The sequence below is a fragment of the Buteo buteo genome, chromosome 2 (assembly GCF_964188355.1).
Source record: "Buteo buteo chromosome 2, bButBut1.hap1.1, whole genome shotgun sequence".
Classification (NCBI taxonomy): Eukaryota; Metazoa; Chordata; class Aves; order Accipitriformes; family Accipitridae; genus Buteo; species Buteo buteo.
Window position 1 is genome coordinate 25,062,062 of NC_134172.1, and position 17,138 is coordinate 25,079,199.

General features: G+C 39.8%; 1 protein-coding gene across 1 annotated transcript in view; it reads left to right on the forward strand.

Annotated features, from left to right (window-relative positions):
- ZNF804B (zinc finger protein 804B) overlaps positions 1–11,975 on the forward strand; it is a 233,209-nt gene extending 221,234 nt beyond the window's left edge. Inside the window, exons 3-4 of the mRNA XM_075022469.1 lie at positions 5,473–5,603; positions 8,285–11,975. Coding sequence (XP_074878570.1) covers positions 5,473–5,603; positions 8,285–11,975 — 3,822 coding nt within the window. The remainder of the gene's footprint in view (positions 1–5,472; positions 5,604–8,284) is intronic.
- The last annotated feature ends 5,163 nt before the right edge of the window (positions 11,976–17,138 follow it).

Below are 17,138 nucleotides of genomic sequence, written 5' to 3' on the forward strand. Positions count from 1 at the left end.
CCTCTTTTAGTTTAAAACCATTACCCCTTGTCCTATTGCAACAGGCCCTGCTAAAATGTTTGTCCCCATCTTTCTTGTAAGGCCCCTTTAAGTACTGAAAGGCCTCGATAAGGTGTCCCAAGAGCCTTCTCTTCTCCAGGCTGAACAACCCCAACTCTCTCAACCTTTCTTCATAGGAGAGGTGTTCCATCCCTCCAATCATTTTTGTGGCCCTCCTCTGGACCAGCTCCAACAGGTCCATGTCTTTTTTGTACTGAAGGCACCAGAGCTGGAGGCAGCACTCTGGGTGGGGTCTCACCAGAGCGGAGTAGAAGGGCGGAATCACCACCCTCAACTTGCTGGTCACACTTCTTTTGATGCAGCCCAGGATACCGTTGGCTTTCTGGGCTGCGTGTGCACATTGCTGGCTCATGTCCAGCTTTTCATCCACCAGTACCCCCAAGTCCTTCTTGGCAGGGCTGCTCTCAATCCCTTCATCCCCCAACCTGTATCGGTACTGGAGGTTGCCCCAACCCAGGTGCAGAACCTTGCAATTGACCTCGTTGAACTTTATGATGTTCACGTGGGCCCACTTCTGAAGCCTATCCAGGTCCCTCTGGATGTCATCCCACCCCTCAAGCATGTCAAATATACCACTCAGCTTGGTATCATCTGCAAACTTGCTGAGGGTGCACTCAATCCCAATATGTCATTAATGAAGATATTAAACAGTACTAGTCCCAATACGGACCCCTGAGGGACACCACTTGTCACCAATCTTCATCTGGACATCAAACCATTGACCGCTACCCTTTGGAAATGACCATCCAACCAATTCCTCATCCAGGTAACAGTCCTCCCATCAAATCCATATCTCTCCGATTTAGAGAGAAGGATGTTGTGGGGGACTGTGTCAAAGGCCTTACAGAAGTCCAGTGTGGTGGGTTGACCCTGGCTGGAGCCCAGGTGCCCACCAAAGCTGCTCTATCATCCCCCTCCTGTCCCCCCTCAACTGGACAAAGAGAGAAAATATAAGGAAAGACTCATGGGTAGAGATAAGTACAGGGACATCACCCAGCAATTACTGTCACAGGCAAAACAGACTCAGCTTGGGGAAATTAGCTTAATTTATTACCAATCAAATCAAAGTAGGATAAAGAGAAATATAACCAAATCTTAGAACACCTTGCCACCACCTCTCCCTTCTTCTCAGGCAATCCAGAGAAACATTCACCTGCACAAATCAGTATCAAAACTCTGGAAAGAAAGTAATCTCAGTAGTGCAAATGCAGCCAGCGGTGAGTATGTGTGGTGGGTTGACCCTGGCTGGACACCAGGTGCCCACCAAAGCTGTTCTATTGCTCCTCCTCCTCAGCTAGACAGGGGAGAGAAAATATAACAAAGAGCTTGTGGGTCAAGATAAGGACAGGAGAGATCACTTACCAATTACCGTCACGGGCAAAACAGACTCAGCTTGGGGAAAATTAACTCAATTTATTACAAATCAACCAGAGTAGGCTAATGAGAAATAAAACCAAATCTTAGAACACCTTGCCACCACCTCTCCCTTCTTCTCAGGCACAACTTTACTCCTGCTTTTCTCTACCTCCTCTCCCCCAGCAGCACAGGGGGATGGGGAATGGGGGTCGCACATTGTCTCTGCTGCTCCTTCCTCCTCAGGGGCAGGACTCCTCACACTCTTCCCCTGCTCCAGCGTGGGGTCCTTCCCACCGGAGACAGCTCTCCAGGAACTCCTCCAATGTGAGTCCTTCCCATGGGCTACAGTTCTTCATGAACTGGTCCAGCGTGGGTTCTTTCCATGGGGTTCAGTCCTTCAGGAGCACACTGCTCCAGCACAGGTCCCTTGCAGATCCACAGGTCCTGCCAGGAACCTGCTCCAGCGCGGGCTTCCCACGCGGTCACAGCCTCCTTCGGGAACCCACCTGCTCCGGCGTGGTGTCCTCCACGGGCTGCAGGTGGAGATCTGCTTCTCCGTGGACCTCCCTGGGCTGCAGGGGGACAGCCTGCCTCACCAGGGTCTTCACCACGGGCTGCAGGGGAATCTCTGCTCCGGCGCCTGGAGCATCTCCTCCCCCTCCTTCTTCACTGACCTAGGGGTCTGCAGGGTTGTTTCTCTTACACGTTCTCACTCCTCTCTCCGGCTGCTGTTTTCCGTCTGTCCCAACTTTTTTCCCTTCTTAAAAATGTTATCACAGAGGCGTTACCACTATCGCTGATTGGCTCGGCCTTGGCTGGCGGCAGGTCCATCTCAGAGCCAGCTGGTGTGGGCTCTGTCAGACACAGGGGAAGCTTCCAGCAGCTTCTTACAGAAGCCCCCCCTGTAAATCCCCCACTACCAAAACCTTGCCACACAAAGCCAATACAGTATGCTACAGGTGCTTGTAGGTCAGTGAAAAGCAAGTACTGGCCACAATAAAATGACAATTTTAAAAAAACAACCCAACATTAAGAATGCGCAGAAATTGCTAAAGTACAGGTATTTGGCCACTGATATTTCATGTCTAGCAAAAGTACGTAGTGAAAATGCAGCTCCACTAACTCACTTGGATCTCCTGGTGATTCATACCAGAGTTCAGGAGGAAAAGAATAGATTCAGCAGGTTTTGAGTGGGTCTTAGACAGAGGAGCCAATATGACTCAGAGCTGGTTGTATAAGTAAATCTTTCCATAACAATGAATATTATTTTGTAGTCTTTTAATATTCTGTGTGGGTGTTTACAAAAAAGGGATGGGTTACTTTTAGACACGGTAAGGTCCGCATGCACATCTGCACAAAAAAACAGAGAAAGAATAGAACATGAGTCTAAAAATGAAATGTAACTCTGTGGCAATGATATTTGTAGCAGGTGAAGGACAGAACACAAGATTTCTATTAAATAAATCATAATTTATTATACATGCCTGTATTTGGATGCCCAGTTAAGTACCTAATTACATGAAAAATGCAATTGCTGTGTAAAGTGATGTTAATTTTCAAGCACACCTGCTGAGCTTAGGGTTGTCATTCAGGTACCTGCTCAGTTGCATGCTCCTGTGTGCACCACATGTGGAAAATATTTGTGTGCCTGTCAGAAGTCTGGCACAGGTTATTAGTGAAGAAAACCACAGTGTTGCAGGTTCAGCAGGCAGTCCCATGGTCTATCTAACATAGCTGACAAATTTCATTACGATTCCTAACTGGAGCTCTGGCAGTGCAGCTTTTTTGTTTTGATGAGGGGATGTATAGGCAGTCTCTGCTTAGACTGTAGATGCTTTTGATTTCTTGGATTTCATCTCCAGTTGATGAGTGCTCCACTATGCTTACCTACTTTTTTTTTTTTTCTTTTCTCTACTTCCTTGACACATGCTGTATGCCATTAGAGAGCAAAAAATACTGCTAGAACTTCTATTCTTAGTGTTGGTCCATTTGCTTTGTTGATTATCATCCTAACTGTCAAAGAAATGAAATGGCATTGCTTTGCAGTACCTGCACTCCATAGTACTAGCTTTCACATTGTTCTTTGTTTCCTTGACAGGTAGAAACTGTTTCTGTTTTTCCTCATGAATGCTTTATGTGTGATACCGAACAGCTCACAGTGACAGCTAAAACACAGCAAGTGGCACCAAAGGACATTTCTCAAATGTGTTTCTTTGCCCTTTCTTCACATTGAAGATGTTAATAAGACTCAAGGCTACCTATGTTTTTTCTATGGAGGATAGTATCTTTACTGCTTAAATATCTCCACATTCTTGTAAATATTACTTAGGTGACAGAAACTGTGGATTCATTCTGGGAAGATTCTCTGATTTCTTTTACAACTTTGGCTTTACCATATTATTTAAAAAGCTTCTTTCTTGGACCAAAAGTAATGTTGTCTTACATATTCGTCCATTTTACTCTAAATTGCAGGGAATGAGGTTGAGGGAATGGAGCGCTATATGACTGGCCTGGCCAGGGGCAAGTGAACAATGAGGGAGAGCATGTAAGGGGGCAGGAAAAAGCTAAAAATGTGGTGGAGCAACCATTTATTTCCAAGGAACTGAAGCCTAAGAGCTTTAAAGAGGACTTTGCAGCTGTCCTGTTTCAGAGTCTAGTTCACTGAGGTACTAGATGTTGGAGCTGATAGAAACTTTCTGGAGAAACATACAGATTTGACAGACTATAAATATTTCTGATAAATATGGTTAAACTTTCAGCAGGCACCAGGCAGCAGGACTGTTCTTGCTGGTTGTAGCAGTTCCCTAAGCAACCGCCTTTCTGGCCTTCTCATCCTCATCCAAGGGAGTTTGCATATGCAGAGACATCAGGGTGGTTGAGAGCCAGCTCTTAAGCTCCCTGAGCAACAGATTCGTGGGCAGCCCAACTGTCCCTACCTCCAGATCAGTGCTCAGGGGTGCACATCTCGGGGTCCAGAAGGCTGAGAGCAAGTAAGAAACTTCTGCTCTTAGTCTCCCAACATTTATTATTTTTCTCTCACAGGTGTTATCTGGCTTTTAAAAAAATCCCATACTTGAAGGACAGCTGATGCGATATCCATTACAGCTTTCCAAGCACTCTTCACAGAACACAATTACGGACCCTGTATGGCCTGTTTCTAGCAAGTGGACGTAGTGGTTTAGTTCTCAGTCCTGGTTCTCAAGGTTTCCAGTTTGGGCATCTGGCTGAATGCACTGGAGCTCCCTTCTGGCTTGTAAACCTGCCTTCCCCAAACACCACAGCAGTGGAGAGGTGGTGAAGGGAGGAAGGCATTTCTGCCATGGAGCGTGGAAACATGGACCTGAACTGGGAAGTTGTAAGTTTGGACATGACCTACACTTTTTGGTTTGTGTTTTCTTCTCCTACACTTTTCCTTATACTATCAGCAGTGCAAAACCAGGTAATAAAAAAATGTAATAAAGGCAAAGAATTTTGCTCTCTCCAGCAGGAATTACCTGATTTATAGATGTTCGAAGAGATAAAAAAAATTGTGAAAATAACCATAAAAGAGTTTCCTGATCAAATATTTCAGACAGTAGTTCTCTCCTTTGAAAAACAAATGCAGTCTTAAAATCTACGAAACCAACACACAAGCACACATACATACATGCATACATGTGCAAGTACAGAGATCTACAAAATATATTACACACACAAGCTCAGCTTTATTCCAGTGTATGCTAATGGATTAAATTCCAGGTGAAAATTTCAGCTACATTAAATGGAGTCCAGTTTTGTGTATGTATTTGTACACAACAGAAGATTTGTTTATTCATAATAAACTAAAAAGTATCATTCATCTGTAGGTATAGATCAGCTAAATAGCAATGGCCCAATCATGTTGTTTTGTTAGGCAAAAATAGCATTTTCAATCTCTTCTTAGGATGATAGCATTTTAAGTATATTTGTACTCTCCATTTATATATTAACTTCACCAAAACCAAATAAATGGAGTAAGAGAAAATGTAACTGCTGTGTACATCTTTAATCCCTTCTTTTTTTGTTCTTTTCACACAGAGACTGAAAGATTTAAAACAAAGAGAATTTGCTCGAAATGTGGCTTCAAAGTCATGGAAAGATGAGAAGAAACAGGAAAAAGCACTCAAGCGGCTCCACCAGCTCGCAGAGTTACGGAAGCAGTCAGAATGGCAAGTATTTAAAATTGCTATTACGTTTTAATGCCCTCTTTCCTCAGTCCCAGAAGAAATCTCCATATTTTCACTCCTACACTCTGTAATGTAGAGATTGTGTATACTGTAACCTGTTTTCAGCTGTCCCCAACTCCAAATGTTCCTGTTCTGCAAACCATAAAATTGAAAGCCCCTGAATTAATTACATGCTATTTGAAGGTTTCTGTTTTTCTCTCCTGTAGCTAGTTAATCTTATCTCTTCTGAACTGAGTGGTATGAAGATATTTTTATAATATCACCATTTTACCTTATTCAAACTGACCTGAATAGATTAGTATAACTGTCTTATCAATTGATAGTAAGTGAATGGGAGAGGAAACCCACCTTTTAGACCATCTGTATTTAGTCTGTGAATCATTTTCACTACCTTTAGTATACTGAGATTATTCTCACAGTTTCTCTGTAGAGTAATGGGAGTATCATGATATGAATGAAAAACAAGTAATTAACTGAGTTAAGTTTGCCCAATACTGTTAGCTCTGTTGATGAATATCAAGATACAGTACAAAGTTTTCAGTAATAAACCTTTACATTTGAGAAATCTCCTTTGTTTAATGACACTGAATGCGTCACTAGAATAGATTGTCACCAGACCAATTGTTTATATTAATCTATGACCGTAATGAGTTAAGTAGATAATTAAAGTGGCATCCTTTAAAATTCACATCAAGCTTACTGTACCCTGGAAATAATAACATTCAGAGTTTATTATACACTAATTTTGGCCTATGTAATTGCTTTTGAGCAATCTGCTGAAATATAACTGTTTAGTGGTAATGTATCACTTTTATGGTTACAACTCCATTTTCATACAAATCTAGTAAAAGAAATGTATCTGCCTGTGGGAAGATGCCTTTATGTGCACGCACTTGAAGATGTAGTCTCAGATAGTTCGATAAGGTCGGTGATAATAGGAAAGCCAGAATGAGTCTGGGAGGGAAAAAGCAGGTTTGCTTTTAGAAAGAGCCAGGAGTCCATAATCCTTTACAAAGAGTCTGGAAAGACAGTGCTTACTGTTCCTGTTTGTAATGACTAACAGGTTCAGGGGTGGCTGAGATCTTGGCAGAGGGGTAGCATGCCCAGTTGCTCAGGCAAGACAGAAAGTCAGCCTGTCTAAGCAAAAGTCTATACACATGCACAATTATTATTGTCCCTGAGTACTGTGCCTCAGGTCCCAACAGAGTTCTTTACAAGAAGCTAATACAATTTGACAACAAAATTACTGTTAATGTCTTGCACCGAAAAACTGAAAACGCAGCTTTATTTTGCTTTTGCAAGGAGACTTTGAAAATGATCTCTTTACATGCCTTCTCCAAGAGATAATTCCTTCCTGATGTACAAATAGGGGTGAATTTGTATCTCCTGATGCCAAATTTGTGGCAAATGCAAATATATTCTCAGAAATGCATACATATTCTCATACTTGGAGTTGACCCTACTCCAGGGAGTCTTTATGTTGTTTCCACTGCCTAAGATCAATGCATTTTTATAGCATTTATAAGACATGCTTGGCTATTTATAGATAGCTGCTATGCAGATCTGGCAGTCATAATATACTTACATTTAATTAAAATATTTTCTAATTTTTAATCAAACTCTTAACTGACACTGGCTTCAAATTTTTTTCATGTAAGTGTACTGTAATACTGCATTGATAGCAAATGTAGATAATTGGTCTAACGAAATGTATGTTTAAAATGTTACTTGGAATAACATTTGTATGGTAGCTATATATATGTCTCATCTCTAATGGAAAATGGCAACAGTCATTCCAATCTCAGTTAATTATCTATTGCAAAAAAATCAGTGATTTTCCATGTTTGTTAAGACCTTCTTAAAATAGGTTTGTTTTTTTTTTTTAAAGTACAAGAAAACTAAACCACAGATTTAAAATCTGAGAGGTTTTGGGAAGAGGAAAACTTTAATTAATGAGAGTACAATACAGAAAGGAAAAATATGGAGAAGTAAGTCAAATGGTGATTGATAATGAGAGCAGTGAAGTTGCCATTAGTATTGATGGAAATCCACCTTGTGTCCTTTTCCCCACCAATGTTTGGTGATAGTTTTAGCATTAATATCTCTTTGAATATTTCACAAAGTCATCTAATGTGAAATAGTATAAAGATAAAATAAAAATCTACTCTTAAAAAAATCATGCATACCCCCCACTTCCCCCCGCTAGGCAAGCAGAATGCTGCCTTTTCTCTTATAGAGTTTGATTCTGCAGATGCTCCAGGTGGAAGTGTCTCATTTTGAACAAGGCACAATTTCCTTTGCAGTGGCCTCTCAGAAAGCCAAGACTTATCACAGACCAGATTCTCCTTGATGTAAAGGCAGAGTAAAGACAATATTGTTTATTCTGGACATACATGGGCATAACTGAAAAAGAGCATTCATATGTTGACTTCAAATCATATAATTTCCTGTATGTAAGGACTGTCTTGCCCATATAGAAGCCCAAGCTCAGGGCTAGACTGCACATTTACCCTTTAGAAACTTTAGAAACTTAGTTTTCCCTAGTAACAGCATGAGTGACACCCTTCTTCACCAGATAGACATCGTCAAATGCGAGTTCTGCCTTAACTTGGTTACTTAATACAGCTTGTTGTTTGTTTTTTTTTTAATTTATTACCTTACAGCATGACTGGGAGTGGACCATTGCTTAAAGCCCCCAGATTAGTCGTGGAAAAGCAGCAATCACCAGATGGCATTTTCCTGTACAAGGGCGGCAAGTTCACAGCCAGTTCTCCAAGAACTATCACAAGTGAAGGACAAGGTTTCTCCAGCAGCGTACTAGAGAAACAACAGCTTATCATAAGCAGGCACCAGTCCCCTACCGAAAGACCCCATGCACTTGGAAATCAAGTCTCACAAGCGCTCCCAGATAGCACCAATACTTCTCAAAGGGCAGGAGTGTCTTTCTCATTCTCTAAAAAAGTCCCTTTGAAGCTAGAGTCCTCAGCATCAGTCTTCAGTGAGAACTCTGAAGAAGGAAATGATTGTAGTGAATCCCCCAACCATAAAACAAAGCAAGCTCTTGAGGGCTGTTGCTCTGGTACACTTTTGGAGGAGGACATGAAAGCAAGCTTGGATAAAGGGCTACCTATTACACAAGCCCAAAAGGATTTGGATAACAGTGCATCAAGTCATGTAGCTGTAAAACCTAAAATGCTAAAGGAAAATGATAAAAGTAGTGATAGAGAATTAGAAGAAAAGGTCAGTGCTCATCCTTCATTTTCCAAAGCCAAAATACAGCTTTCAAATTTGGATTTTTCTGATTCACTTAGAGAAACAGAGCAAGAGAGCAAATTGAATGAGTCTGAACAATTGTTAGAAACTCTCATTTCACCTTCATGCCACGCTAGCAATTTTTGTACACAGCTGAACACCTACAAGAACAGCAATGCCCACCTGCCTGACCAGTTACCTGAGCTCCCACAACAGCCAGAACCTCAGCTGACAGGCACAAGCAACATTAATGACAGTCCTGGGGTGGTAAAAAGAGAAAGATCGTTGGAGAGTTCAGAAAACACAAATGGGAACATGGAAACATTTCCAAGGGAGACCACAGTTAAAGATGTTAATCCCCAAGCATTGCCTTTCCTCCATGTAGTAAGCAAAGATGGCACCACTGCTCTACAGTGGCCCACAGAATTACTTTTGTTTACAAAAACTGAGCCCTGTATTTCATATGGCTGTAATCCACTGTATTTTGACTTCAGACTCTCTTTAAATCACAGAGATGGTAAACATCATGAAACAAACAAAGCAAGCTGTAAAGAGTACTCTATAAATAAGACTGCAGATGAAAATGAAGCCTCAGGTTTAATAAAACACAAGCAAATGTCAAATGAACAAGATAATCAGTTGTTGAAACCAAAGAAGATGAAAGGTTCCCTAAATCCAAGAAAGGTCAAGCAAAAAGCTGAGTCAGACATAGGGAAAGAAATGAATGAAAATGGTCAAAAATGCATTGCAGATTATTTAAATGAAAATATACCCAAAGTGCCTGCTTACCTTGATGTCTCACAAAAGGATTACGTGACAGAAAAAAGTCTTCATACAACAACACTGAGAAGACCTTTAAAGCATCATTTTCATAGCTGTGAAAGAAAAAACCAGAACATTAGAAATGAAAGCATTTCCTTTTCTGCTTTTATGTCTAGGATTAAAAAGTCTAAAGCTGCAAAATGTAATTTTATTTATTCTGAGGAAAAACGTGAAAACCAAAATGACTGCAGATCCATTCAAGATGTGGCCAGCTGCAGCAGTGACATAAGTGACAGTGGAAAAGACTCTAGTGGAAGTTTCCTTAGTTATAAATCCAGTTCAAACAGCAGGTATTCAGAAAATGAAAGATGTGGAAGTTACATGGGATGCTGGAGATTCCCATCTCCTCAAAAGTCCTCCTCTGACAGACATTCCAGCTATTCTGACACTTCAGTTAGTGGTACGAGTAGCTACATGAGCTACCTGAGTCCCACATCGAATAATCACAGCAGAAACCATTTGCTTTTTTGTTGTAAAAGAAAAAGCAAGACAGCTGAAAGGCACAAATGTAAACACAGAAAGCACAAGTGTATTTTCACTTCTAATGATACAGATGAGGATTACCTTTGTTGTAGCAGAACTCACAGAACTAGAAACTGTACACAGAGGGGCACACTTAAATATCGAAGATGTTCAAGACATAGAGTTTTACAACACAGAGACAGATCTAAACACAGCAGATGTAGACACCGGCATTTTGGCAAAGTGCACAATGGAAGTAGAAGCTACCATAGCTCCAAAAGTTGTTCCACCAGAGACTCAGGAAGCAGCGAAAGATCATCTAGTAGCAGAATATCAAGAGGTAGCAGTTCAGGATCCTTCTCAAAAGAGACTGACAACTGTGATGACAAAACAAAAGACGACGCAGAAAGAGGTTCTAACACTGAAATGGGAAAAGCTGAAATTGCACATTATGACTCTCTGAATGTGAATGGTCAGCCAAAAAACTTTGCCACCTGCTCTTCTGAAACCCTGGCAAAAGACATATGTGGAAAAAGAAAGTCGCTGACCGCCAAGTTACTTTTAGAAAGAGTGCAGTCCAAGAAAACCCAGGAACAAATTCACGATTCAGAGAAATTTTCAAACACTTGTGGGGTAGAATTAAGGGATCACTCGCGAAGTCACTTTGCTCTTCAGTTTTCATCATCGGTAGATGATATTGCAGTGTTACCTTTGCCAGAGAAACTGCTAAGTGTAGGTAAAAATGACACGGGGCATAATGAAATTAGTTCATTGGAAACCAGTGTGAAGAAAAACAACTTTGAAGCGTCAGAGATAACTAATGTTGCTCTTTCAACTGGCACTGATTATGATCATTGCCTTTTTAAAGACATCATTCAAATAGGAACAGGCTATCAGAGCCCGAACATAAAAAGGAACACGGCAATAAAGGAACAATCCAATCTCTTCATTAGTGAAGTGCAACCCTTTATACAAAGCTGTGACCCAGTACCAAATGATTTCCCTGGTGCTTTTCCCTCTAATAGATATTCTGTTGTTGCTAATTCAACAGAGACCAAAGAAGAATTACATGATGTAAACATGGACTCAAACCGGGCAGAAGGCAGTTCAGACTCTCTTTGTGACAATGCTATGCAGAAGTATGAGGACACAGTAAATGACCTAGAAGTGTACAGCAAATCCACCTCCCCTCCTTTAACGCAGCAGCCTATCACATTTTCACCAGAGGAAGTAGAAAAATACAGGTTGCTGCAGCTGCAAGCCCAGCAGCATATGCAGAAACAACTTCTGGCAAAACACCTGAAAGTTTTGCCTGCCCCAGGACCAGCTGCCTTCTCTGCAACACCAGCAGTTCCTGCCCTCCCTGTTCAGCAGCACGCTGCTGTCACCACCATCCACCACACACTGCTGCAACGCTTTGCTGTCTCGGCATCTGTACATCCCCACGGCAGCCATCTCTCCCTGGCCCACCTCCACCCCCTCTCTCAGGCACATTTTGCCCCCATACCACTTTCCCCATTAGCACCAGCCCTCATTCCCACCCACCCTGCTTTGCTGACAGGACACCCATTGCACTTGGTCTCCACCACCCCTCTCCACCCTTCCCCACTGACCTTTCCCACGCTGCCACACACTGCATATATCCCAACCTTATTTACACCCCACCTGAATGCAGCCACACCTTCTGCTATACATCCAAATCCCTTTGTTCATCCATTATTCCAAGGGCAAGAGCCCCATCACCATTCTTGCTCTAGCCAGACCCAACAGTTACCTACAATAAAAGAAGTTTTCAGTGTTTCTAGCTATTTAAACTAGCCCAAACAATTACACCATGGCTCCAACCCCAAATTTGAATGATATAAATTATTCAGTGTTCAGTCACGTCTGAGGGGAAATTTACTGTTTTGCTGAGAGCACAAGGGCAAATATTTTAAAGTCCACATTCTGACTGACAGCATACGAACGTTGATTTAGTTCTCATATCACTGGGTAAAAGCTGGTTTAAAGTCTTTTACGATACTATCACAAGGAGGACAGGGTCCAGCTTCTATTCTACAGAAGGGTTGGAAAGAACAGTCTGAAGTGAAGCCTGTGGCTGTCAGGAGGAATGGGACCACAGCACCCAGGCACCACAGGACCGAGAACATCAACACTGAAGAGTGGTTTAAAGTAGTGCAATATAAGGTAGAGCAATCTTGACACACCTCAAAGGTGTGCTTTTCTGAGTGTCTGTATGCAACAGTATAGCACTTGGTCTGGCTAAGGTATTTCAGACTGAGCAAAAAAGAAGGTATCTGGGACCACAAGTCCCTGGTTTTGACTCCTGGCCAAAACAAATTGGGGAGCCCCAGAGTGAGGGGTGATGAGTTAACACTGGAAGAAGAGGGTCACAACAACATCTCAAGGATACTTTAGTGATTTTGTCCCTGGGATACATTGCTTGGACAGTGTAAAGAGACTCCAGTTTGGCCACACGTACATAACAAAAAATTCCCTTAGTGTAGGGGGCTCTGTGCTGGCACAAGCAGACTGCTACTTTTCTCCCTGAGCCAAGCATCCAAGAAGGCAAGGGAAAGAAGGGGATGAAGCCAAGTTCTTTGGCATAGCCTGCCTGTGGCTGTAGCATAGGGTATGTCAGGGGTGGGCAGCAGCAGCCCAGAATTGCCCAGCAGCTAGTGCTGGCTTTGAACCTCAGAGGTCCTTGGCCAAGACTGCAACAATTCTTTCCTACCAGAGCAGGAGAGTCTTGCACAAAGAATGTGTAAATATGTTTCATCCCTTTCACAAACAACATAAACAATTGGCTGGTCCTATAAAATTGTGCTGATATTCATAAAAATGCAGAAATAAAATTCTGAGCAGAAACTGGCTCTCCAGGTCAAGTCTCATAGAAAACTATACCACAGTTCTCAGCATTTCAAGGTATATTGAATCTAAAGAAATATGTCAGGATTCTTGCATGGCTTCCCAAACTTTCAACATACAAACTGAAGTTCTGAATCTGCAATGTTTGAATGCATGTATCCAACCTTCAGGGTAATGAGTGGTTGAAATTGCTAGTAAAAACTGTGTATCTGGAAATAGGTGAGGTCTTCAGCATCTCTTTGAATGGCACAATCTAACTATTTTTATAATGTTTCTAACTCAACATGGGATATTTAGCATGAAATTAAATTCATAATTGTGGTTAGACTGCAGGCATGCTTTCCAATATAATTGGACAGTGAAGTGTCTGACGGTACCTCTTTGTTTGGATTAGAAACATTTGAAATAATTTCAATTCATTCACAATAATGTAGTGCACAATTAATAATGTGTCTTTCAGAATCCATATAAAACATATTAAAAAACTTTTGGAGGATTTTATTCCATTATATTTGGCTATTTGAAGAAACTGAGAAATCCAATTGCAATTAAGTTGACTATTTAAAATAAAACTTAGGACCAATTTTCTAACTTAGTTTTCTTCAAAGCAGATTGATACACTGCAATAAAATGGAATTGTTTTAATTTCTAAAAGCAGCTGCTTCAGCATAAACCGGTATTATGCCAAACTTTTCAAATGGCTTTAGAAGTTATAACTGCTTGTTTTGTATTTTCAAAGTTAAAGTTTCTTTGGATACTTAACATTTTAGCCATCAAATAAAAGTTGTCAGGAAAAGATCTGGAGACTGAGCAGAAGTAAAACATTTTTTTTTATTCAGAAACGTTGGTGAAATCAGCACCCGCAAATATCTTTTGGTTGGATTCCCAGCTGATTTATTAATTTCATTAACAAGATGCCTTTTTGGAGTTACTTATCTTTATGGTTTAATTTTCTCATTTTAATTGTAGGGAACGTCTTTAATTGAAATTATTGCTTCACAATTAAGGAAGTGAGAAATTTTCTTTGGGAAATATGTTAAAAATAAATAATTCCCCAGTTTTAAAATTATTCCTTTCATTTTTGGCTGAAAATCTTCCCAAAATTACATCTGAATTTCCATATAATTTCTATACTTCTGAAACTATATTTTCTGAGAATCAAACATATTTCACTGAATGTGACTCAACACCTCCGAAAATTAGTACTTACTTGCTTGGATGAAGATCCCTCACTTAGTGGACCACTTGGAAACATTAGTCATAATTCTGTAGAAAGACTCTGAATTGGACGTTTTAAAGGAGCAGGTCAACCTGTGCCCTGGAAGGGGCTGACTGAGCTGCACAGCCATCACCACCAGTTCAGGGCTAATACCAGCCTAAAGATGTATTTCCAGCCCTAGAAACTTTTAAATTTATGGGCATAGTTCCAATCCTATTCAAGAAAAACCAGCTGTTCTCATTGTATATAAGAGTTAATTTGAATCCTAAGTAGGTAACACCAAGAGAAAAAAGTGGAACAGAAGAAATGACTGGTTAATCTCATCTTTAATGTGTATACACACATTTTCTATCCCTGCTTCTTACAGTCCATGTTAATATTGTAGAAATTCATATGGCAAGAAACTTGACCAATTGAAACTTAACCATTTCCTACTACATAGATCCTTTATGGAAAATAGTTATATATGTTTCCCTTAATGTATGCACAATACAATGGCATTCTAGGAAGGAACCAAATCATAGGATGTCCTTGCATCATTGTATATACCAACAAGGATGATTTGGTAAGGCAAATGAATAGACAATAAAGATTAAAATTAATTCTTGGAACAATGACAATTAGGATTTTGAGAGGTATTTATGGAAAAAAAGAGGGATTAAGAAGGAACAGAAACAGCACAATAGCAAAACAGCAATCATCGGCTACTAACAAAGAGAATGTCCAATTGTTCTTAGTACACAGAAGGGATTTTCTTGGAGAAATGTAATAAAATTATCAGCACAGCTGAGGTAATATATTTGCTCTACTTGCTGCCATATTTGTCTTTCATCAATAATGTACTTTAAATATGTCTCATTATTATGATTAAAAGCATAATTGAGCCTGATGTATGGAGCCGTGCTACAATTTTGTTTTTATTTAGGCTGATTTTTAAAAGACTTACAGTATCCTGATGGCAGCAATATATACACTCCAAGTTAATAATCTATTTTAGTTTGATTGTATATTCTTGATACATAATCCAAGGAAACAGGTCACCCATACTGTAAAATTCCAATAATAAAAGTTTCCTGAGCTACACAATGACAAAAATTGGGGGGTTGGGGGGGGGGGATTTTTTTTGGTAACTGAGACACTTCTGGAATACATTTAATATGTATATTTGTTGTGCAGATTTGCATAAAAATGCCATTTGACCAGATTAATTTTAAAAGTGTTAAGTTTATATTTAAAACTGGATGATACTCTGGCTAGTATAATATGTAAACTAGTAATTTTGTTTTGTATTCTCTGTATAAAGTGTTTTATATTATACAGTAGCTAAGTGAATTGCACTATTGTACATGCAACGCGGCTTTTTTTTTAGGTTATTCAAGGAATTCCTGGGAATGTAGTTTAATGCAATAACATTTTTTTTCAATAAAAAGGCTTACTGGTATAAAGAGTGTCAGTCATGTATTTTTAATGTAAAACATACCAAAAGGCAGCAACATAATAAAATGCAGAATGATGCAAACATATTCTGTATTTTAGTCTGCAGAACTGAAATGCATTTAATTCATCCCTGTGGCTATAATCCTGAAATTTCTTAGAATGTTTCCTAAAGATTTTAGTATGTGTTACAAAAGTGGGTTGTTTAAATGGAACTGAAAATAAATATTCCTTAAAAAAATTATTCTATCTATGTGGTTTTTGCAAGTACTTTTAATGGATCAACATCCTCCTGGATATTTTTATGCACTAATCAGTTTATTTAGAATTACACCTATTACTCACTTGTCAGGTTCCCCAAATAATGTCTCTAAGCTATGATTCGTAATGCTTGTGTAGAAGGTCCTTTGGTAAAGAAGCTAACAGTAGGATCCACAAATGTATTATTTATTCACTTTTTAACCATTCTTTAAAACTTACCTTAGTCATGATAAGTATCTCTGTATCCTGTGCTTTCCCTTTTAACTTGTATTTTTCCAGTTTGTTGATTGTACCCTTTCCCATCTATCTTTCATTTATATTGTAAGCTTTCTGACACAAGGTTTTGGGCTTTGTCATATAAGTACTCAGCTTTGGAGGTCCCAGGCACTACTGCTATACTAATAGTACTTGTAAGGCTAGTTATAGCCATCAGCAGGCAGTTTCAGAAGTTTCATGTCTCCAGGTGAGCACAAAGACCGAAGTAATGTAAAAACAAGTGTCTGCATAGGTACATATAACAGATAAAACTGTCTTCTGAGGTGTGGTGTGACAGAGGTCATATTCTGTTAAGTCTATCTGCACAGCTGGAAGTATCTTGGCCAGTCTCTGGGACCAAATTAATCTACCATGCAGTGACATCTCATGACTCAGACATTCTATAAAATCTTGAAATCACAGCATAACAACAAAGACATAATCAATACAGTGTATCTAATTCCATTCAATTGTGTCTCTTCATCAAGTTGTTTCATAATAATAACAAAATTCAGAATTGGACAAACAAATAAGAAGTGTGGTGTGTCTGAAGGAAATCTCCTGTAAATTAATACCTATACTATTAACTGTTAACTATAGTAGGCTTCCAGTTGAGATCAGATCTCACCTGTTTGTTGCTGAACAGTCATACTGTTTTGACTAGGATGTAATATGTGAAGAAATGAAGTTGTCCACACCCTCATATTCTGGGTAAAACTAGGTACTAATTTCCCTTTCTTAAAGTTTGAATCCCAGATCTGTTTAACAGTTGACCTAAGCTGATTTTTTTTCTTTTTTTTCTTTTTGTTTTTCTATACCACAACTCATCTGTTCAGGCCAAACCTACATTTAGGACTGTTACTTCCTTGAGAATGAAAAACAAATGTTTTGCCAGACTTGAAATGTCTCTTATCACCAGATGGAGAGACTTTTTGGAAGAAACA